Source organism: Camelus dromedarius, chromosome 29 (assembly GCF_036321535.1).
Source record: "Camelus dromedarius isolate mCamDro1 chromosome 29, mCamDro1.pat, whole genome shotgun sequence".
Classification (NCBI taxonomy): domain Eukaryota; kingdom Metazoa; phylum Chordata; class Mammalia; order Artiodactyla; family Camelidae; genus Camelus; species Camelus dromedarius.
This window is the reverse complement of record NC_087464.1, coordinates 14,035,923-14,058,822: the sequence shown is the minus strand read 5'-3', so window position 1 is coordinate 14,058,822 and position 22,900 is coordinate 14,035,923. Positions and strand designations below refer to the sequence as shown.

Here is a 22,900-nt window from a genome sequence, read left to right as displayed (position 1 = left end):
AAGCACTTCCCATTTCTTCTACCATTCGGCATATTCACTACTCTTTTATTAGTCTTCTCATTGTTATGAATGCAATCTGTTGAACCCATGTCCATTTTTGTGGTTCAGGAGCAAACCATAATGCTCTAGGTTTTGTGTTGGCAAGAGCAAAGCAGAAGGAAACATGCCAGTCCAATTCCGTATTTTATAAATACCAAAGCCACTGAGTTGTCATTAGAATTTTGGCAGGTTTAGCCTACTAAGCCTTATTAAGCTCACTGACTATTACAGCCCCAACCAGACAACTGTGTACTCTTCCAAGGGGGTGTATCCTTGGTTGGGAGCAGAATTTATCCTTACCTAGTTTCATCTTTTCAGTACCACCCATCATCTCCACCTGTAAATACTTTTGAGAATATCAATTACATTATTATTATGCGTTGTAGCTTCACATTATACAGAAATAACCATTGCTTCTACAGTTAAAGTTAAGTGCTTTATTTTTTTAATGTATAAAAATTGTGGCATAGGACAGGACTTAAGGCAAAGCCATGAATAGAAGCCCTCATTCAGACTGAAAAGTATCCATTAATCAGCCTACTTAGAATGTATGACTTCAATTAATAACAATTGCATTCAAATACGCCATTATTCAGCCCATAGGTCAACACAATTTCCCATAACCGTAAGATGAAAGGCTTGGCAAAGATTTATTTGTTCATTTATTTATTGATTACCTCCTATGCATCAGCCATTGTTTTAGGTGCGAGGAATACAGCTTTAAACAAGAGAGATAAAGTTCCTTCTCTCCTGGGTTGTGCATGCTAGATGGGAGAGACAGATGATACTAAATTAAAGGTGTCATCGTAGTGGTAGTGACTAGGAATGCTACTTCAGGCAAGATGGTCATGAAAAATCTTGCTGAGATGGTGAAACTTAAGCTGAGATTATGACATTTAAGCTGAGACTTGAATGTCAAGAAGGAGCCAGCTATGAGTAGGAATGCATACCAGGCTGAGGTAACAACCAATGAAAAATATTTTAAGGTAGGACTGATCTGTCCCAGACTGTTAGAGACACAGAATGTGTGGCTGAAATCCAGGTAAACAATTTCTTCTACATTTATTTGATCTACTAATAATTATATAAAGTAAAATGTAATCAGATTAGAACATGGATAAATCTCAAAATAATTATGCTGAGTGAAAAAGTCAAAGGTGGGAGGAAGGATACATACTATAGGATTTCATTTATGTACAATTCTAACACTACAGACTAAAATTAAGGGACAGAAAGCAAATTAATGGTAGTCTGGGTGAGAAATGTATTCCCAAGGGGCTCAAGGATATTTTGGGGGGATCATGGGAATAACTGCAATTTGCATTGTGATGATGGCTTCATGAGTTATGTATATAAGCCCAAACCAATGAAATTGTGTATTTTAAATACTTTCAGTTTACTGTACATCAATTATACCTCAATTAAGCTATAAGATAATCAGATTTGTTTGAGTGTTTTCTTTTACAGAGAATATTTGGTGGTTTCCAGTCATGCCCAGTTTATTTTCTACGTAATAAAACCTCCCTCAATAATTCAACCTGTGCTTCCCTGGCATCTACATCACACTCATTTGCCTAAATTGGAGAGACTAGACCTCCTTCTCAGTTTCGGAGAGTAAAAGTATATTTTCCAAACTTCAGTTTGCAAACATGCCTCCTCAAAGATCTTGGACAAGAGTTAGACAATATAATACACATAGTATTTCAGAACTGCGTTTTAATAAGCCAATCCAGAAACACTGAACTCGTTTAGAGTATCCTTGTAAGTTTCCTACCCCACCTTGGACATCTGTTCCTTCTTGGCAAGTTTTATTCTATTTTCCTTTGCCTCTCTTCCTCCTTCTCCTCCTCCTCTCCCTCCTTCTCCTCTTCCTCTGTCTCAATCTGAGTATCATCCTTGACGCAGTGAAGACAAACATGCCATGAAGACCAAATATGCTGTGGATCAAAGATCTGCCTCCTCAAGCATTACTCATCTGCAACATCAGGGGTGTGCCTTTCTTTAGCTGCCTTTATTTATTTTTTTAAATTGAACTATAGTCAGTTACAATGTGTCGATTTCTGGTGTGCAGCATGATGCCCCTTTAGCTGCATTCTTGCATGAACTGTAACTAGATATGTTTTTGTTTCTCCTTTGGTTGTAGAAATCCCAACTTCTTTAGGAAATTTAATGTTCCTGACCCTGTGCTTAGTTCTGCTGCTAACAAAAATGGGGGCTTTAGGGAAGACACAAAGGCTGTGTTGCTGATGGAACTAGTGACAATCATCCCACTGGATGTAAGAGAGCTCTGTCTAGAATATCTGCTACAAATCCCAAGAGGTGATTTTGCAGACCTGGCTGCCTAGGTGCATGCATCTCCCACACTCTCGCCATTCACAGTTTCCATCTAAGGACTTTCAGAGTTGTTATAAACATAAATGGATAACATAGCGAAGAATTTTGCAAGTTAAAATGATTGTAAGCGCTCTATACACATTGGGAACTCAACAAAAAATGTTCAGGTGTAAGAATTACCATCATTCTATCCCATGAGAACTTGTGAAACCAACTTAACTTATGCTTAATTCTGATGGCACTCATACCTCTTCTTTGAAGTCATAGGTTTGTAAGTTTGCAAACCACAATTTTTCAAAATCACTCAAGACTTTATTAAAAATATTATGTAGTATTCAGTGATATAATAATTCTATCATTTCACTCTGGTTCAAGGTTCTAGGTTAGATTCTACCAATCAGATTTGAAAGCAAAAGGGGACAGACCATTATTTCTGGGTGGGTGTTTGTGGTAGATGAGTTGGGGCGGGGGGCAATAGACATGACGGTTTCATCAGCATTCAGGCAAGACTGAGCCAGACACCTTCTTTGTGGCTATAGATTGCAAAAGGAGGTGAGGGTAGCTCCTTTAGGAGCATCCAACAGAGCCTGCAGATGGAGGGGGTGTCCCGGAAGATCTTGAGATTCAAAGCAGCTTCTGGGTGGGCTCTTAAAAACTGCTAACTTTGGCATCAAACATTAATTAGCCACAGAATCCCTGCCTTTACTCCCACAACCTTTCCAATGGTTTAATGAGCCTCTCATTCCCTTTAGACAAGACTCAGATCTGGAATTCCTAACGAGCAGTTTGCTTCCCTGACAAGGTAAACAAGTACAGACAGAGAGACAAACCAGTTGGAAAGAAGAGATTTGTGGTTTTAAAAACAACTACTGCTGCTCCAGCTGGTAGAGTGGTTAAACATGCTGGTCCTGGAGTCGACTTCCGGGGTTCAAATTCCTGCTCCATTACTTAGGAGTAACTTTAGGTGAATGATTTAAACCGCCTGTGCCTCAGTTTCACCTCTGTAAAATGGGGGCAAAAATATTTTGTACCTCTTAGGATTATATGTGGGAATTTTAAAAGCTTATATGAATTAAAAACTTAGAACAGTGTTTGGCACTCGCTCAGCAATCAATAAACACTGGTTATGATCATCAGTGGTGCCATTAACTCCTGCTTTTCTGATGAGCAGATACTCAATTCCCTGGTGTCTATTTTCCCACTTATACTAATGGCTGAATGGTTAACCTACAGCTCAGACTAGAATGCAGATTATCTCTATGTCCTCCATGCTTCACTGAGAGGAGACAGTCAATTCAACTTCTTCAGGCTCTCTTTCCAAAAGTTAGATCAATCCTTTCTATGGCAAACCTTCAACAACCGATCTAGATAGACCTACAAGTTAATTGCACCTCATTTGATTAGAATGAGGAGGAGAGGTTCCTTTGACTTTTTGCATGTTCCCCTCAAGTAATAAATAAATGAACAACAAGAACAATAAGAGAGTTAGTTAGCTGGTTTTGCTTCTTTTTAAAGAATTATTTGCAATGCATTTCAGGAAAAAAAAGAGAAATTTGGAATTAGTGATCTGTGTTTGAATTGTGCATCAACCACAGAGGAGTGGCTTGGTTTTTATCACACATTTAGCATCCTGAACCTCCATTTATTTGTCTATAAGATAACAATTAATAATAATAATAATAATAATAATAATAATAATAATAATAATAATAATAACAATAAAGACTACCTAGGGCTTACTTTATATAAGATAATACATATCAAATCTTTATCACATTTCCAGGCCAATTATCTATCACCATTCTACTCTTCATTGTATTTATTTTATCACACACAGGGAACTAGTCAGCTTCCCTGATTCAAAGCCACATACCAAATTGATGACTATCCAAGTCTTCATAAACATAATGGTTCTAATTTAGTTTCCATTTCTCATTGTACTTAAACAATATTGGCTTATGCTGACTAAGTTATCTCCACTTTTCCAGCAGACTCATCTCCCACCACAAATGGAATCAGGAAGTCTAGAAAGAGCTATCACAGGACTGAAGATATTTTTTTTATCTTACTAGGGCATACTTAAGGTCTGAGTTGGGCAAAGTCATCTAAAGAAATTAAGATAACCAAGCAGAAGTGAATCACAACTCCTTTTTCCCAAAGCCTCCACCTCTAGAAACAGAATATGCTACATATGGAGATTCTGGTTAAGAATAAGATATCGTAGTAACTTATGGTGAAAAAGAATATGAAAATGAATCTATACATGTTCATGTATGACTGAAGCATTATGTTGTACACCAGAAATTGACACAACATTGCAAACTGACTATACTCCAATTAAAAAAAAAAATATATATATATATACACTAAAAAAAAAAGAAAAACAGAATATTAAGATCCCTTTGAAAGTATCATCTTGAAACAGATTCCACTTTTAATGCTGGATGGTTGGTTTGACATCCCCAGCATGTTATTGCCCCCAAACGTGTGACATCCACTTTTGAGCTCTCCCCTTTTCTCATTTATTTATAATTCCTTTCTATTACCTGTGTGCAGTAAGCTTCTGTCCCTTTATTATCTACTCAGTAGGCATGGAGATAAAATTTAATTTCCATTCAGCCAAATATAAACTCTGTGCCACTTAGCAGAATTCAACTGCCTGGCCTTTTACATCTTGAATGCAGGGTGGCAACCTTGGAATGGGAGAATGTTAACAGCTACAGCCTTGAGAATAAACACAGGCTGAGATGAGAGGAATTTAAAGATCTTTAATTGTAAAGCTAAAAAATCTGAGAGTAAACAAGTTAAGCCCCTTCCCTGAAGTCACAGAGCCAGCTGTCAGCAGGAATATTCTCAGCCAGAACTGAGCTCCCGTGACACTAAGCCACACGTCCTTGACAAAAACTATGCTAGGTACTAAAGGGAGGGCTTCGTGGAAATGTGTGGGACAGCAAAAACCATGATAGATTGTTTCATCTTGGAGACGGCAGATGTGTCTGGATGTCTTTACTCGATTCTCTTCTAAAAGCAGAGAATTCGACAACTGGCCAGGATAAAGGAAAAGGCCGAAACGTGGAAACAGAAAGTTAAAAAAAAACAGTGTTTTTCTTCAACATCAGAGATATCTCAATTCAGGATCTTACAAACCCAAAATGTAAACTTTCCATGATTCTTTTTATCCTTCATAAGGATATTCTGTTGAATATTGTGACCTTGGTTTCTTCTTTTGTGGAACAGCTTTCCTTCCTCCCTCCCTTCCTCCCCTCCTTCCTTTTTCCTTTTGCCTTTGTCGTCCTATCCATAGTTTTGCTTTCCTCTGTTCATCTGGTAAACTAACTCTTACAGGTAAAATGGCTTGAAATCTAACACTGAAGGGTTAGGTCTTTGTAAGAGCCACAAGGGGTCATGGGGTTACTTAATAAAGAGAAAACCAACATTAAGAAATAAAGAGAAAAAGGTACTGCTCTAAAAATTAATGAAAAGCTATTGAGTTAACTTAGACCACCTAGACCAAGCTACCTGAAGCCTTCCTACATAAAGACAGTGTCTCCTGTTTGGGACAACATTGAAGATTTTGTTTGTCTTCCATGTTGAGAATTAGTAACAACAAAAGACAAGGCTGCAAAAGGCTGCCCTTGCTGTGGAGAGCGAGAAGAGCGTGGTTCTGGATTGAAATCCTTTTCCAGGGGCTGGTAGCCTAGTCTGTTTTCAGGTATTTATGGATTCATAGGCAGAGACCAGCCTTTCATTTGGTTGAGCCTGCGAGGCAGAAGTCAACGAGGACCCCCTCCCCCTCCCCCAGTGTTGACTGGCAATGGCTAAATCACTTAACTACACCCAGCGAGTCACTTTGCTTCCCTGAGCTCCCATGGAATCACTTGTAAAATAGGAATTCTTTCAGGTTAACTCTCATGGTTGTTATGAGGTGGTAATGTTTTGCAAATAGTAAATGCAATATGAAGAAAATTCACTTTAACCCCTCCCTGTCTGCAATCTCTGTCACCGTTCTCTTTTGATTCTTATCTCCATGGTTTGCAGTGCAGTCAACCTATAGTGACATGTGTTCCCCCTATGGTGATACACATTCATCTTCCCTGAACAGTATTAAAATAATCAAGGGCTATTTCTGGGCCCAAAGTCCAAGACATTAAGATTTTAAAATTTACACATAAACACACTCAAACACACATTCACGCAACACATACTTCTAGGAACTGTATGGAGGAAAAAAAAACTAATAAAATTAAATTTGTTTTAGGTTATACATTTAATGGCCCTCAGCTCTGTCAACTAGCTTACATGTTGCTGAAGTCACAATCAGCATGTGTTTACCATTAGTCATCTTGCTTTTTTTCCCATTTACTGTTTGAAAGTCTGAATATCATAAAGAGTAAGAACTTGGGCCTTGCAATTAAACAGAATTGGATTCAAAAGCCAGCAGTCTTTTACAAGACTCACAGCATTTGGCAAGCTTCTTAACCTCCGTAAAACTTAATTTCCTTGTTTGTAACAGGGGATGCTAATAACAGCATTGATCATACAGGATCATTTATATAATAAGGTGTGATAATACTAATAAAATGCGTAGCATAGCGTCTAGTTCATGGTAAAATTCTAATAAATGTTTGTTCTAATTATCATCTTGTATATGCATTGACACACTCATTATTTTCATAGTTTCATGGTATTCTAGAAAATTAATCAACAAGATTCTTTTTTCTTTCTTTTCGCTGCTGCTAGGAATTTGGGTTAAGTTTATTTGGGGATATTCAGTTGCACGGCTGTACCTATCTACATACTAAATATTGTTTTCTGATAAGTTTATTTTCTTGAGGGATATTCAAGCTGGAAACAGGATGAAATGGGAGGTTTTTAATGGATCTTCTTGAAAATTGCCAAATTCTTTTCCAGAGGAAAGTAAACCAATTTACAGATTGATGTGATACTACTAAATCTCTTTCTCCACAGTCGCAGGAACATTGGGTTTTCATTATTTTTATTCGCTTACCATAGAAGAATCAGTACAGAATCACACCAAAAGTATCTGAGTTAGCCTTTCTTTAACTACTCACGGAGCTGGAGTGTTTTGTTATTGTTCCTCCACACTAAGATAGTACTTCTTCCTGGCTAATAAGTTCACTTTCCTTGACCCATTAGGGAGTTATTTAATGTTTTAGAGCAACACATGATAACCCACAGTCTCAAAAGATCCCCAGGCTAAGCTCCATCCCAACATTTCCCTTCTTGTACCACTGGGCATTTCTTTGCCTGCAGGTATGAAATGAAGCTAGGAATATTGTCAAATATTCTCAAGTAGGCCATTTTTTAAAAATTTAAATAAAATTAGGATGACAGAAGACAAGACCAAAGAAATACTATCATAATTGCCATGTAGCAACACTTGGAATTGATGGAAATAGAATGTAATTTGCAAGGGGAAGCATTGAGCTCCCATCTTTTGTTTTGATACCTTTATGGGAACCATACTCCTCATTCCGATATGTCCCATTTTGGCCCATGAAGCTTGTACTCCACTTTCTACCCTCATTCACTTCTTCCTACAGGAGGAAGAGTGCAAGAAGTTGATGATTTAGGGGGAGATGCTGAGTGAGTACGAGCCACTGGTGGCCCCCTGTGTTCATTCTCTCCCTGAATTCAAGATTGCTCCTCTGCATGGTAAGCTTAGCAAGGAAGCCTCTACCCCTACAATTCTAGAGAAGGAAGTTTAATTCTGGTGGGGCCATGCTTTCTAATTTTGTATTCCAGCAATAATCAGATGATGTTTTATTTCAGCCTACATAGCTCCTGTGCTCTATTTCTTATTTGGCTTGGAATTCACGGGAGAAGAAAAAAGTGTCATGCATTGGTCATCTCAAACCACACACAACTTAGTACTTGTAGTCATTAAGCATCAAGGATACAGAGAGTCATACTGCCTGGATCCCATCTGATTCTTACTAGTCTGTGAAAGACTAGTTACATGGCTTCCCTGAGCCCCAGTTTCTTCATCTGTATAAGGGAAGTAATAATCGTACACACCTCAAAGAATTGTTTACAGCAAAGAGTTGGCAAGCTACGGCTCACTGGGACAAATCCAGTCCACTGTTTAGTTTTGTAAATAAAATTTTATTGAAATGTAGCTGCACTCATATATTTACATATTGGCCGTGCTACAACAGTGGAGTTAAGTAGTTGCAAAAGAGATCATGTGGCCCACAGGGCTTAAAATATTTTCTATCTGTCCTTTTATACAAAAAGTCTGTCAACCTCTGGTTTAAAAGATACAACAAGAAGTGAGGTATGCGTACAAAATGCATAGCGACATGAAAAAAGACTAAATGCTTATTATGTGTTAGTTATTATTATCATTCCTATTATTATCTATTAAGAGCCAGTGCATCACAGTCATTAAGGGTACTGATTCTTTAGCAAAACTGTCTAGGTTCAAATCTCAGCTGTACAACTTATCAACTCTGATCTTAGGCAGCCACATATTTTTTTCTGAATAGTAATGTATTCATGTGTAATATGAAGAGGATAACACCTAGTGCATAGGGTTTTTGAGAGGCTTCAATGGGATTATATAGATAAATTACTTAGGATATTACATGTCACTAATGTAAGTATTTGCTGTCACCACTGTTGTCATCATCATCGGAACTATCATTAATTTCCTTCTACAGGATTCTAAAATATAAACTTATTTTGAATACAAGTTCACTGATAATATTAAATCTCATTTGATTTATATTCTTTCAGCAAATATTAACTGACCATCTTAAGAGAGTCAGAGTCTCCAGAAATACAGATCTAACTTTTCATGTCCTTTCTCCTAAACTTCCCCCATGCAATCACCCCAAACCAACACTTTTAGGTAAAAGCCAAAATACTATGAATTCTTGAAGGGAAAGCACCACCTAGATCAAGTTATTTCCCACTAAGACAGGAGGAGCTATCTGCATCCAACTGGACTACACAAGGGTTTAAAGAACATCCAAACCCTAGAAGGCAATGAGCCTTCACAGAGCTCTCATGATTCAAAGATGAATCACCAAAAAATGATGAAATAGAAGTTGAAAGAGAAGAAGGGAAAAATCATCACAACCCACAGGGTGAAACATTCTGCAATGTACAAGGCAATGAACACCTTACTCAACCTACAGAGCAGCAGTACACTCTGGAATACCATTAGCCACAGGAAACAGAAGCCAGCATTCGGTGGGTCCTGTTCAGATCTTAGGAAAATTCCAGAAAAAAATCCATGAAACATTAAATGAAAAGCTAACAGAGCCAAATGGAAAGAAAGCTGGCTACATTGCAAGCACAAATAAAAGAAAACCTGAAGAGAGATAAATAAACAGGGGCAATGAAATCTAAATGTAAAATAGCTGAAATTAAAAGGCATCAGCAAAGAGGAGAGTCCATGCTGCAGAAAACGGAACCTATGGGGACCAGTGTAGATAGGCTTCCAGAACTTGGTGTTCGGAGTTACGAGGTAAAAGTGTTCAGAGTTACGAGAGGACAGACACAGAAGTTAGAAAGCAGATGTCAAACTGATTTCCAGAGAAAGAAAATGAAGACTTAGAATTGAAACACTGCTACCTTATCATTGAAAGACAAGTCAGAAAAGGATTGGGTGCTCGAATTCAAAAAAGTTCCTAAAGAGAAAAACCTAAAACCTCAAAAAAAAAAAAGAATTGATGGAGTACAAAAAGAATATTTTTGTGTTGATGAACAAGGAAAAACTATTAAGGCAGAAATAAACAAGGTACATACAAAGAAAGAAAAATCAGGCTGACTACTACAGGATTAAGTATCAGAGTAAACTGTCTGTATTGTTTTAATGAAATCTCTAGGTAGGTATAGTGGAACTTCCAGATAAAGGAAAAAGGAAGATATACACATAAACACCAATATGCCAAAAGTGTGTCATTGATTTAGTTTACCAACAACAACAAAAAAATTAAGGCGTTTTCTAGCAAAAATGTGAGATGAATCAACATAGAAACAAGAATGAGGATATGATTGCACAGAATGGATAGAGATGAGCAATACAAGCAATTAAACAAAAAACTGAATTTTAAAATGATGTGAACATGACTATAAAACAACCCAAATGCCATAGATTGGTCTTATATGAGAAAATAAGAAGTGGAAAAATTATACTTTTGTATCAAATAAATGAGACACAGATGGTTGGGTAGGAAATATGTGTATGTTCACAAGGTATATATGTTCAAGGAAAAATCCAAGGGAATTTGAAGTGTTTCCGATGATTGAACAATACAGATCAACCTACTCTCTACTCACTCACAAATATAGGCCCAAAACTCTTCAGTTCACAGTATATAACATCATATCTACAATAGAATAATATTTAATATCATAGCAAATACATTTTCCTTTGATTTTTCAAGGATGTTGAATATTAGAAAATCTATTAACTTTTAAAACTTTGTTAACTCAAAGTAGTAGTCATTTTACTAGATACTAAAAAAAATAGATAAAATTCATCAACCAATCCTGATTTTTAATTAATAAGCTAAGAAAAAAGAAAAATTAATAAAGAAGACATTGAACATTAATATTAAGCCAACAGACATTTTACTTAATTCTTCAATGCTGAAAGCCATTCTCATTTTGAAGTGAGGTTCACAGCGAGTATGCCCATGGAGTCATCATCTTACTAAACTATGTTCTCAAAACTCTAGGCACAGTTATAGACAAGAATAAAAAGTGACCAAAGCTAACTGTCCAAATTTATAAATGATACTATGATTTATCTAGGAAAACAGAAAAATCTAGGGCAACACTTTTAGGTATAACTACAGAATTCAGTGAAATTACAAGAAAGCATATGAATGATCAAGAATTTTCCTTTATAACTAACACAACCACTTACAAAAGTACTATGAAAAAGACCATTTTTAGAGTGACAAGAAAATTTAAAATATTAAGATTAAAAGCTTATGATAATATATTTAGGAAGTGATACAGAAAAAGGATACAGAAAGAACCCTACGATACTTTGTGAAAAATTGGAACAAAACATTAGATTATGAAAAAGCAATATAGGTAAATAGTCAATAGACCAAAAAAATCTATTTTACTGCAACTTATGTTAAAATACCAGTGGTTTTACTTTTGGTAGTTAACAGCTCATTATAGAGTTCATCAGTGAAAATAAAAATGGGAAAACAGCCAAGCACATTTTTAAACAAATACACCCATAAACACACAACTGGCAAATACAAGCATATGTAAATGTGCATGTCTGTTAAATATTGAGGTGATGCAATATTGTCATAGCATGTATCACATAATGATAATAGTATAAACATTTATCGCATGTGTAAATTACATAGCTACAACATTAAAACTATGTGTTCCTGACAGCTGGACTAATGGAATGGAATATAAAACAAATAAACAAACAAAAAAACCCAAAAAACACCAGGTACCTGTACATGTAAACACTATATAATAAGCTGACATTATTAACCCATGTTAAAGGATGGATTATTGAGTAATTGCTAGGGCAAATGGTTAATTTAGAAATACAGAATTATTCAACAGTAAAAGAAAAGGGGGAAAGAAATTATAATATGTAAATATACTCTTTATAAACTTACCCACCTCGGCTTAACAACAGATAAATTAACACATTCTTACAGTGCATGTGAATTACTTATTATTAGACTGAGGCAGATACATTTCTCAAATATAAAAGAAACAGAGAAAAAAACTGAGAGACATACTCATGTATGTTTCAAATACATCCAAAATCAATAAACTACATAAAAAAGTGAAAGATAACTTGGAATATATTTGCAATATCCATGACAAACAGAAGCTGAATATCTTTAATACAGAAACTGAAATTACATTTAAATATAAATTTTTTAAAAATAAAGAACAAAAGATATTCCCAGGAAATTTATTTTGAAAAGGAATACTTCTGATATAATAGCATATGATCTATATCAGAAAAGATCAAATTGTAAATTAAAACAGCACCCCATTTTCACCGAGAAGTTGCAAACATTTTAATGCAAAAACAACCAGTATATCAAGAAGATGAGGTAGGAGAAAATCTAGATGACCTTGGTTTTGGCAAATTTTTTTAGCTACAACCCCAAAGGCACATTCCATGAAGGAAAGAATTGTTAAGCTGGACTTCATTAAAATTAGAGATTTCTGCTCTGTGAAAGCTATTGTGAAGAGAATGAAAAAGACAAGCCACAGACCAGGAGAAATATTTGCAAAAGACACATCTGATAAAGGACTATTATCCAAAATATACAAAGAACTCTTAAAACTCCAAATAAGAAAACAACTTGATTAAAAAATGGATCAACAACCTTAAAAGACTCCTCATTAAAGAAGATATACAGATGGCAAAGGAAGCATATGAAAAGGTGCCCCACCTTCTACGTCATCAGGGAAAGCAAACTAAAACAACAAGATACTATGACACACCTAGGAGAATGGCCAAAATCCAGAACACTGACAACACCAAATGCGGGTGAGCAACAGGAACTCCTGTTGCTGGTGGGAATGCAAAATAGTACTTCCACTCTGGAAGCCAGTTTGGCATTTTCTTACAAAACTAAACATATTCTTACATACAATCCAGCAATCATACTCTTGGTATTTACCCAAATAAGCTGAACACTTATGTCCATACAAAAACCTGCACGTAGACATTTACAGCAGGTTTATTCATGATTGCCCAAACTTGGAAGCAACCAAGATGTCCTTCAGTAGGTGGATGGATAAAATAAATGATGGTGCACCCAGACAATGGAGTGCTAAAAAGAAATGAGTTACCAAGCTAGGAAAAGACATGGAAAAAAACTAAAATATATATTTCTAAGAGAAAAACACCAATCTGTGAAGACTACATACACACTGTATGATTCCAACTACACGGCATTCTGGAAAAGGCAAAACCATGGAGACAGCAAAAAGATCAGCGGCTGACAGAGGTTAGCAGGGAGGAAGGGATGAAAAGAGGGGACACAGTGGATTTTTTAGGGCAGTGGGAACTACTCTGCACAATACTGCAGTGATGGATACACATCATTTTACATTTGTCCAAACCCATCAGGTGTATAATACCATGAGTGAACCCTGATGTAAACCCTGGACTTTGGGTGATATGATGCATCAGTGTTAGCTTATCAGTTGTCACAAATTCACCACTCTGGTGGAGGATGTCGATTATGCGGAGGTTATGCATCTGTGGGGAACAGGTGCATATGGGAAATATCTGTACCTTCCTCTCAATCTTGCTGTAAACTAAAACTCCTCTAAAAAGTAAAACCTGTTCTTAAAAAAAAAAGCAGAATTTATAAAGTTGCAAGGAAAGGAACTCCTATACATTGTCGTTGAGCGGGGTTTTTTGGTATCTATTTACTCATAAGTGAAAAAATAATCTATTGTCACCAAAATGTTGACAATGGTTATCTGCAGGTAGTTGGATTATGGGTGACTCAAGACAAGAATAGGGTTTTTGTTTTTGTGGGGTTTTTTTCACTTGTTCGTTTTCCAAATTATATTTTCTCATTCAGAACGAAACTATTCAGAAAGACAAAGCTGTATGTTTTTTTTTTTTGAAAAAAATGAAGATCGTGTCTCTTTTATGATTAAAAATATAATTAGGTTTTCTGAAGTCTACAAAAGATTTTTATTTTTTCAGTGTCGTCTCTCTCATCAAACTAAAGTGAGGACTAAACTAAGTGATCTCGATGCTCAGGGGAGGCACAGTTAATGCGAGGGGGCTGTAATTTGGAGGAATAAGGGAGGTCTTGAGCTACTGCGAAGGCTCAGCTCGGAAACTCTGAGCCTCTGTCATTATTAATGGGGGGGCACTGGAGAGAGGATTGCTCAGCTAAGAGCAAGAGGCAGTGGAGGGATACAAATCGAGATGAGCAGCAGCTGACTCGGCAAAACTGCTCAATGACTTTGCAAAAGACCCGTCACAACGGATAAACGGCCCCCCCTGAAGAGGCAGCTTAGCATTCCTGCAGTGCACACAATTATTTCCAGGGACGAGATTGAGAGGGAGGAGAAAGAAAGAGGAAAGAAGATCAAAAGACGCCTTTAATGACTCTGCAGACATTTCTTAAACGAGCGATTGGGAAGAAGAGAGCCGTAAAAGAAAAACCAAAACAAGGAATGCAGGCACTTCATTTTAAGCTCTGGCCACTGGGCGAGCATCCACCACGCTGCCCTTTTCCTGCTCATGAAAAATGGTGAGTTGCTCTGTGGCTGTTGACTACACTCTAATTGCTTTGGGGGTAAATGAGGCATGAAACCTATTGTCAAAAAACATGGTGTCCACAGCTACCGCCATGCTTTTATCTTCCCAGTACATCACCCCCAGGGGTCCAGGCTGCCTGAGGGACCTAAGAGCCTTAAAGTACCAACAGCCCACATTTCTTGAAGGCAGACTTTCAGGTAAGAGCCCCTTTTTTCTCTAGCATATTCTTCTGTGCAGTCTCCCTGAAGCATATAACCAGCGCTGTTATCACAAGTGAAGGCAGCACACCCCAGGAAAAGAAGTAGGAGTCAGAGGGAGGGTAGCAGAGGTCTCCTCTTTAAAGCACATGGAGAATTGTATTGACAAACACTCGTTACACCTTCGCAGTATAATAAGGACCCTGTTGCTAACACAATTCCTAGGATTCACTCTGCTGATTATCACACCCCATGATTTGGTCCTATTCATCACAAAGGAATCAAAGTGACTCAGACAGCTTGCTGCCAGTTTCACACCAATAAATACTATTTTATTTTTTATTAAGTTTCCCTCTGCCATCCTTTAATGAATAAACCCTTACTGGCAGGAGTATTTTCTGGGTTAAGACATTTTCTGAGTAGTTTCCTTCTCAGCCATGTTGTTTTCAGGTCCTTTGGGCAAGAACCTTTTTTTTTTTTTTTTTTTTTTTGATTAATTGTTTCCATGAATAGAAAAATATATTATGATGCAAATGTTTGGGCAAAATAGGTAGTGTTCATCCTCCTGCTCTCCACCAAACCCCATGCCTCTCAAATTTAACTGAAATCTTATCAAAACACACATATTTATCACATGCTATGTGTAGGGATCCCGTTCTTAAGAAGCTGCACCAGTTTAAGAAAGGTCAGAGGTCATAGGAGGATTTCAACCTCCAGTCTCCTTGGACTGGTTGCAACTGAAAAATTACTAGTCAGTTGTGTGGGATGGCATGGAGGGCAGGTAACGCTATGTTCTCATAATCACCCACACAGCAGACATTGTATTTGGAGCCTGACACCAAATTCTTTAGACTCGAATTAGAAAAGGCACTTCTTTGATAGATTTCTTCTTGTTCCAGTTTACAGGCAACTAATCCTCACTGCATCGGCTCCAACAGACGGGCACAATCAATTCAGGGAGAGCAAGCAACGCCAGGTCTGCTCAATCTTCTCTCAACGAGCAGCAGAGGAGAGGCGGTGGGGGGGGGGGAGGAGACGGAAAGAAAGACAGAGAATGCAGACATCCCTGCTCCCAAGATAGCTTAGCAGAGGCAAAGACGAAAAGACAAGTTGAAATACATATCCTGGCAGATGGAAGCGTTTGCTGTCGGAGGGAGAGGCTGAAACACCACGAAGACACAAAGCGCACCCAGCCTCCGGGCGCTGAGGAGTGTCTAAGGGAGCCAGGCAGACGGAAAAGGGTGTATGTCGAAACAAAGGAACTGGGCACAGCACCTCTAGGGAGGAAAGAGGTCTGGATTTGCTGAGGTCTCCACCGTCTATGATCTATAGCATAGCGTGAAGAGCGAGTTAATTACTGCGCTTAGGTAATTACGTCTCAGAGAAACCAGTGCCTTCCAGAGCAGCATTAATTTACACTGCTAGATCTTTCTAGGCTTGACTGGCCATATGGGGAGAAGTCACACTGGAACAGTGGCTTAACAGCGGCAGGAAGAAAATAAATGAAAATGAGCTAGAAATAAGAGGCCCTGGAATTGACAGTGTTCTCGGTTTTCTATTTTTGGACGCAAAGGGCAGGACGAGATGCTTCCTTCATTTACCAGCAGCGCTTCATCCCCCAACAGCTCAGGCCCCCCTCCATCCCCTTGCTCCAAGCGTGGGCAATAACTTAATGTGCTTTGACTCCTCTGACTTTCCTTGGCACTCGCTTCTCTCCCATGGCCACTACATCTTCCCTTCTGAGCCCCTGAATAATGTATTTGTCTACAGTGGAGGGCATCAAAAGGGCTTGTGTGGATAACAGTTGTCCCTCTCCTGATTCATTAAAGACCCTCCCTGTTCTCCGAGATCCATCTTCTCCCTGCCACGGTTGTGAGACAGGTTCTCTGGGCCAAGGAACTCATCATCCATCGTTAGGCTGTTCCTCTCCTCTTCTGAGAAGGAATGCTACTATTTAAGAATGGGAAGATGAAAGCATTTCTTGTCCCCAAGTGCCTAGATATTAGCCATGAGATTGCCTTTTTTTTTTCTTTTGGCTGACTAATGACTTCAAAATATCTGTACACATATAAACACATAACTGGCAAACATAAACAAATGTGCGCGTGTGTCCCTAAGCAGCATCTCTCTTTTTTTTTTTTTGCCATAAGCAAAACTTAGTAAAAATACATATTTATAAATGTGTAGCTTTATATTTGCACTTATGTGTACAAGGAAGCCACATCCTCCTTGTCTTCAGCAAGAAGTGAGGATGTCCCGATTCTGGCTCCGGTAAGTAATCACTACTGTCCTACCTTCATTTGGCAGCTCCACCACATCTTCCATTTGTCAAAGACCCATAGGTCCATTTGACTTTCAGTTCCGAGTTATTCTCCAATGGAAACACAAAGGTCCAAATTTCCCCCACCTCCCCTCCGTGAGCATCTTACCTCTGGAGGTGATGGTCCAGAGCCTCTTCCTCAGCGTTCAGGAGAGATGCTGCGTGGCTCAGGAACCGATGGCTGCAGCTTATAGATTTGAGTTCCAAGATGAGGAGGCCCAAGCAGAACATGGCTCCCATCTCCTCCAGTTCGCTGGTACCAAACTGTAGACCCTGTCAGTTAAACAAAGCAGTCAACCGTGAGTATAGGATGGAAACAGAGTGAAGATGATCTGAGGTTGGGAGGAAGGACTCCTGCACACAGGCCTGTCACAGAAATTAAGAATGAATAGTGTTTATCACTCACTGTCCAATGTGTTTCATTGTGTGCTTTGTGGATAAGTGGCTCTCAGTCTGCCTTACATCAACCTTCAGGGTTTCCTGGAAGGACCCCCAAGACAATAATGAGCGGCTTGGGGTACTAAAGGGCAGGAGGGTGCATGGAGATCCAGGAGTCACCTCCCCCCACCCCAGATACAGCAGCAGTGCTTCCACCTGTATTTTTAAAAAGGGTTTCACAGCTGGAAAAAAAAAAGTTTGTAAACCATCTTACTAAGAGATACCATTTCTCTCCCATAAATTTACCAACCAATGGAAAAGAATGAGGACAATCCTTCATGTACAAACACTAAAACTTAAAAAAGCAAACAAAAAAAAACACCCACCATTTATTTAGAACCACCTATTCAGTTGTATTGAGATAACACATGAAGGCGAAGCCATGACCTGTACCCTTTGTCCTTACCCACGAAGTAACAGATAATAATAACAATTAACAAGCAACTGTATTGAGCATTTATTATGTGCCAGTACTGTTCTGACCTCTTTTACAGGCAGTAACTCAGTGACTCTTTACCAGAGTCCTGGGAGATAGGTGTTGTCATTGTAGCCATCCCACAGAGAAGGGGATTTAGACGCACAGAATGGATACTTTATCCACAGCCTCCCAGCTAGTTAGCAATAGAGACTCATAGGTTGATTCTGACTTAACTGCTCAACAAACTGCTACGTGAAGACTAGGAGGAACATGCTTAGGCAAAAAATGCATGGTTTTTGAAGTTGGATAAAGATTGGATTCGAATCCTGATTTTACTGTTTTCTGATCATGTGAATGGCATATGAACTCTATTAGCCTTGAATTTCTCATCCATAAAAGGGAATATAATTCTTCCTGCCATATACTTAAGACATGTAGTGATAAGGAATATTTCAAATCCCCAGAATATTGATCAATATGAGCTCAATTTCTCTTTCTTCTTCTTATTAAAGATGTTTAGTATGACAGAATTCAACGTGGTTGTGAAGTCTTCATGTTTATACAGTACATTTCATTTAAATGAAAAAGATCAATAGTTGGATATTATATTTAAAAAAATAGATTTTCCATCAAAAGAATAGTGATATGGAAGACAGGAATGTGACAGCAAAAAAAAAAAAAGATTGGCCATCAGTGTCCCACGGAAAAACAAAGTTTTAAGTTGGGAAATTGTAAGTGTCACAAAAGATTTCTAGATAAAAGGATAAAGAAATGTGTAAGGGCTTCAAGTTTATTTCAGCTCTTTAAAAATGAGAATTGCTGCATGTTTGGACACCTGTTTTCCTAAAGAAAGGAGACATTACTTCAGAGTTAAGGGAAGTCTGTTCCTCTGTAAACAACAGCCGTGGGAGGGGAAAGACAGATGTTTAACAAGTCATTTTCCTCGAGAGTCAATTGAAAAGATCCCTTTTTACGGAGAGAACAATCTCAGTCTCTTTCCGTGTGCTGCAGTGCTGAGACCGGATACTTTTTTCCTCCACGCATCTTCCTGGCTGCTTTTCTTCGTTCTAGAATGGATGGCCTGGTCGTGGGGCATGAAGTGGACATCACACCCTCCTCCTCAGTCAGCTGCCTCGCTGGCAGCAAGAAGAATATGAAGAAGAAACCAGCCACTAGGGATGGGGCAGCACACCTGATACACGTGTGTTACCCCAGCATCCAGCAGAGCACATAACAGGTCAAAAGAAGGTAGAGTCCTGGGGAAAATAAATCTCATAGTCCACGCCATGTTGATAGGTCAGAGGCAATCCTTTCATACCAGTCAACTTCTATACAACAACATGCAAAATAGTAGCATTTTTATAATGCAGAAATAGTGCCATATCTCAGCTATTTATTTCCGCCAGTGGTTGGTATCATAAATGACTGGTCCAGAAGACCTCAGATAAAGGAACTTCTACCATTTACTGGCTGTGGGGTCTTGGGTAATACTTATTCCACTTTGCCCTCTTCTGTGAATCTCACGTTAGTACCCTATGCTTTGTATTCTCACACGGTATCAAAAATATTTGTGTATTCCAATGGCCTCCTCTTACTTCCCACACCCAGCCTGGAAGTGAAATCCTCAAAGTCAGGGACTGAGCATATCTGTTTCTTTACAAGCCTGGCATGGAACACACAGCCTGTCAGATGGCATGTTCTCAATATATTATAAATGGATAAGAAATGGTTATAAATGGGTGGACATGGAGAGGCATGGATGTAGCATCTCCTGAATACTTACTGTAAATGCTAAATGGAATTTCACTTCTCTGGGTAGTGAGTATAGGAATGCTTTAAATTATGTTCTTCAATTGGTAAATGTCATAAATATTTTAAAAATCTTTTTTTACTTTTGCTCCAGGAGATGCCTTCACTCTTTGGATATGATCTGGGGAAAAGGGAAATAAAATTTAGAAATCCTGTTATCTACTTTGGCCAGTTACCATGGACTCACAGCAGCAAGTTTATAAATAAATCTGGCTTTGGGATAGTTTAAAAGTGTGTCTTAATAAAACAGAGACCCAATTTTTCTCTCCTCCCAGCTTAGATGTGTTAAATAGGATTCTTTCCCCACAGCCAAGAACAGAAACCCTGATTATAGTTGCTTAAACATAATTGGAGTTTTATTTTTTGCATATCATAAGTTTGGGGTGGGTAGGAAGTTCATTGTTCAAGGTATTGTTTCAATGTCTTAACAAAATCAGGGTCACTTTATCTGTCATTCTCCTAGTTTTCTCATCAGGATTGCAAAGTGGCTGCTGTAGCTCCAGCCAGTGCAAAATAATTCAAGGAAGGAGAAAGGGAAAGTGGAGGGCAGAGATGTCTGTATAGTCTTGCTTATATTTTATTGGCAAGAACTATGTAATAAAGCCTACTCCAGTTTTACAATGATCTGGTAACTGAATATTTTAGCTTGTTCATCCTTTTTAAAAGAGACATATAAGACAGAAGAGTGTTAGAAACAAGTGTCTGGTGAGCCAACAAACAATGTCTGTCACACCGATATCCAGATACTAATGCTATTAGAAAGTACAGGTTCCTAGCTTTTCATCACACTGATAAGCAAAACTCACTGGCACAATTCTTCACAGGTTTTTTTTTTTTAAACTTTTCTTGATAATCTATCCCCAAATAAATCAAATCCATAAGTACATTTAATGTCCAAAACTGGCTATTACCTTCCTCCTTACATAATTTTGAAACATCAGTATGGGAAGAGTATTTGTGTTATTACAGAAAATTACGTATTTTAATATTTGTTATTGCAGAAAACTATGTATTGGTAAGAGAAACATAGGATCCACAAAAGGTTAGTTTATAAAGCATAAGCAGTGATAATTGGTGAGCAAAAGAGGAAAAATAGTTGATAAACAAACATGGGAAATATTTTATTTTATTACTTAAAAAAATGCCTTGTTTATAAGACTTAGTGCTGGCACTTACAATAAGAGCTGGCACGTATCAAAACACAATGATACTTTGACATGATAGCATCACTTTTGGGGACTTTTTCTAAGGAGCTGATTCTAAATAAAAGTGAAGCCATGTGCATAAAATGTATATTATGTCAATGTTTTATATAATAATTAAAATTTGAGAGAAATAAAATTCAAAATATTGAAATATCTGGTTAAGAAAAAAATTCTAAATATCTAATTGGGAAAAAAGGCTAAAGAAATTATAGTAGAATAATTATGAGATATAATGAAGTCATTAAAATGGTAATTATAACAACAATTTAACAATATGGAAAAGGTTTATGATTTAATGATTAGGTGGGAAAAGCAAAATACACAGCACATAATGATGTGATTTCTAGTGAAGACTTAGAAATGAAAACCTGTCACATATACTTTCAGACACATTGCTGTGATTTGCTAATAATACACAAACATTGGGAGGGAAGGGTTCTATAATATTATCAAGAAAACATCCACAGGGAACTCTAATTAAAAAGATACATGCACCCCAATATCCACAGCAGCACTATTTACAACAGCCAAGACATGGAAACCACCTAAATGTCCATCGACTGATGACTGGATAAAGAAGTTGTGGTATATATATACAATGGAACACTACTCAGCCATACAAAAGAATAAAATAATGCCATTTGCAGAAACATGGATGGACCTGAAGATTATCATACTAAGTAAGCCAGAAAGAGAATGAAAAAGACCATATGATATCACTTATATGTAGAATTTAAAAAAAAAAGACACAAATGAGCTTATTTACAAAACAGAAACAGACTCAAAGACATACAAAATAAATTTATGGTTACCAAGGGGAAAAGAGGTGGAATAAATTGGGAGTTTGAGATTTGTACTAACTACTATATATAAAATAGATAAATAACAAGTTTATACTGTGTAGCACAGGGAACTATATTAAATACCTTATAGTAACTTATGGTGAAAAAGAATATAAAAATGGGTATATGTATGTTCCTATATGACTGAAGTATTGTGCTGTACACCTATACGACAGAAATTGATACAACACTAAACTGACTAGACTTCAATTAAAAAAAATGCACATACAAAATGCTTTTAAAAATTACTACTTTTTAGAAAAATGTTTTAAAAAGCTACATATAGTGTGCCAATAAATTAGTATAACTTCAGTTAGCAGTTTGCAAGCTCTTCTATCTTTTATATTCTGAAGCACACTTAGATTTATTTTATTTCTTTTATGTGTAACTTACTGAAGATTGGTGTCTTTCATTAGTTCTAGAAACATGTCACCCATTATCTCTTGGAATTATTTCTCTCCCAATCCCTGTCAATGAAATCAGAGATGAGTCCAACATTACCATTAAACACTTATTTCACTCTGTCTTCCATATTTCTTAACTTTACTTTTTTATTTTTTACTTTTTTCTATCATTGTGATTCTGAATATTCTTCATTATCAATATTCTATTTTAATAACTCTCTCGCCAGCTTTACTGAATCTCCTATTGATCTCATCCATCTCAAAAATTGTCTCCAAAACACTATGAACACAGTTATTTTATATTCTCTACCTGATTATTCCTGCATATAGTCTTTGTGTACATCATTCATTCATTCATTTGATTTTTCTGTTTAAGGTCTAACGCAGGCTTGCTTGCTCAATATTTTATGATTTTTAAAAATTCTAACTTGATTTTTCTTTTAATTCAAAGAAAGTCTTTTTAGATTGTTTTTAATGCTCTTGTCTCCAGAAAGAACTTGTGTTTTCTCTCCTGGGCACTTGGGGACAACCCACCAGGGACCACTACAGGCTGAAGCTTTGGCTTGAGGCCTTCTGGGCTATATTGCGTAACTGAATTATGATCCTAAATCTGCTAGAAGGACAGCTTG

At 37.4% G+C, this 22,900-nt stretch overlaps 1 protein-coding gene and 1 long non-coding RNA gene across 2 annotated transcripts in view; one reads left to right on the top strand and one right to left on the bottom strand.

The window, feature by feature from the left end:
- The window catches only part of AGBL1 (AGBL carboxypeptidase 1), a 599,934-nt gene that overhangs the window by 154,529 nt on the left and 422,505 nt on the right, over positions 1–22,900 (bottom strand). Inside the window, exon 22 of the mRNA XM_064480565.1 lies at positions 17,265–17,428. Coding sequence (XP_064336635.1) covers positions 17,265–17,428 — 164 coding nt within the window. The remainder of the gene's footprint in view (positions 1–17,264; positions 17,429–22,900) is intronic.
- On the top strand, positions 14,445–16,176 carry LOC135319594 (uncharacterized). Its single transcript, XR_010378390.1, has 3 exons — positions 14,445–14,630; positions 14,748–14,835; positions 15,735–16,176. It is a non-coding gene; the product is annotated as an uncharacterized LOC135319594 (long non-coding RNA).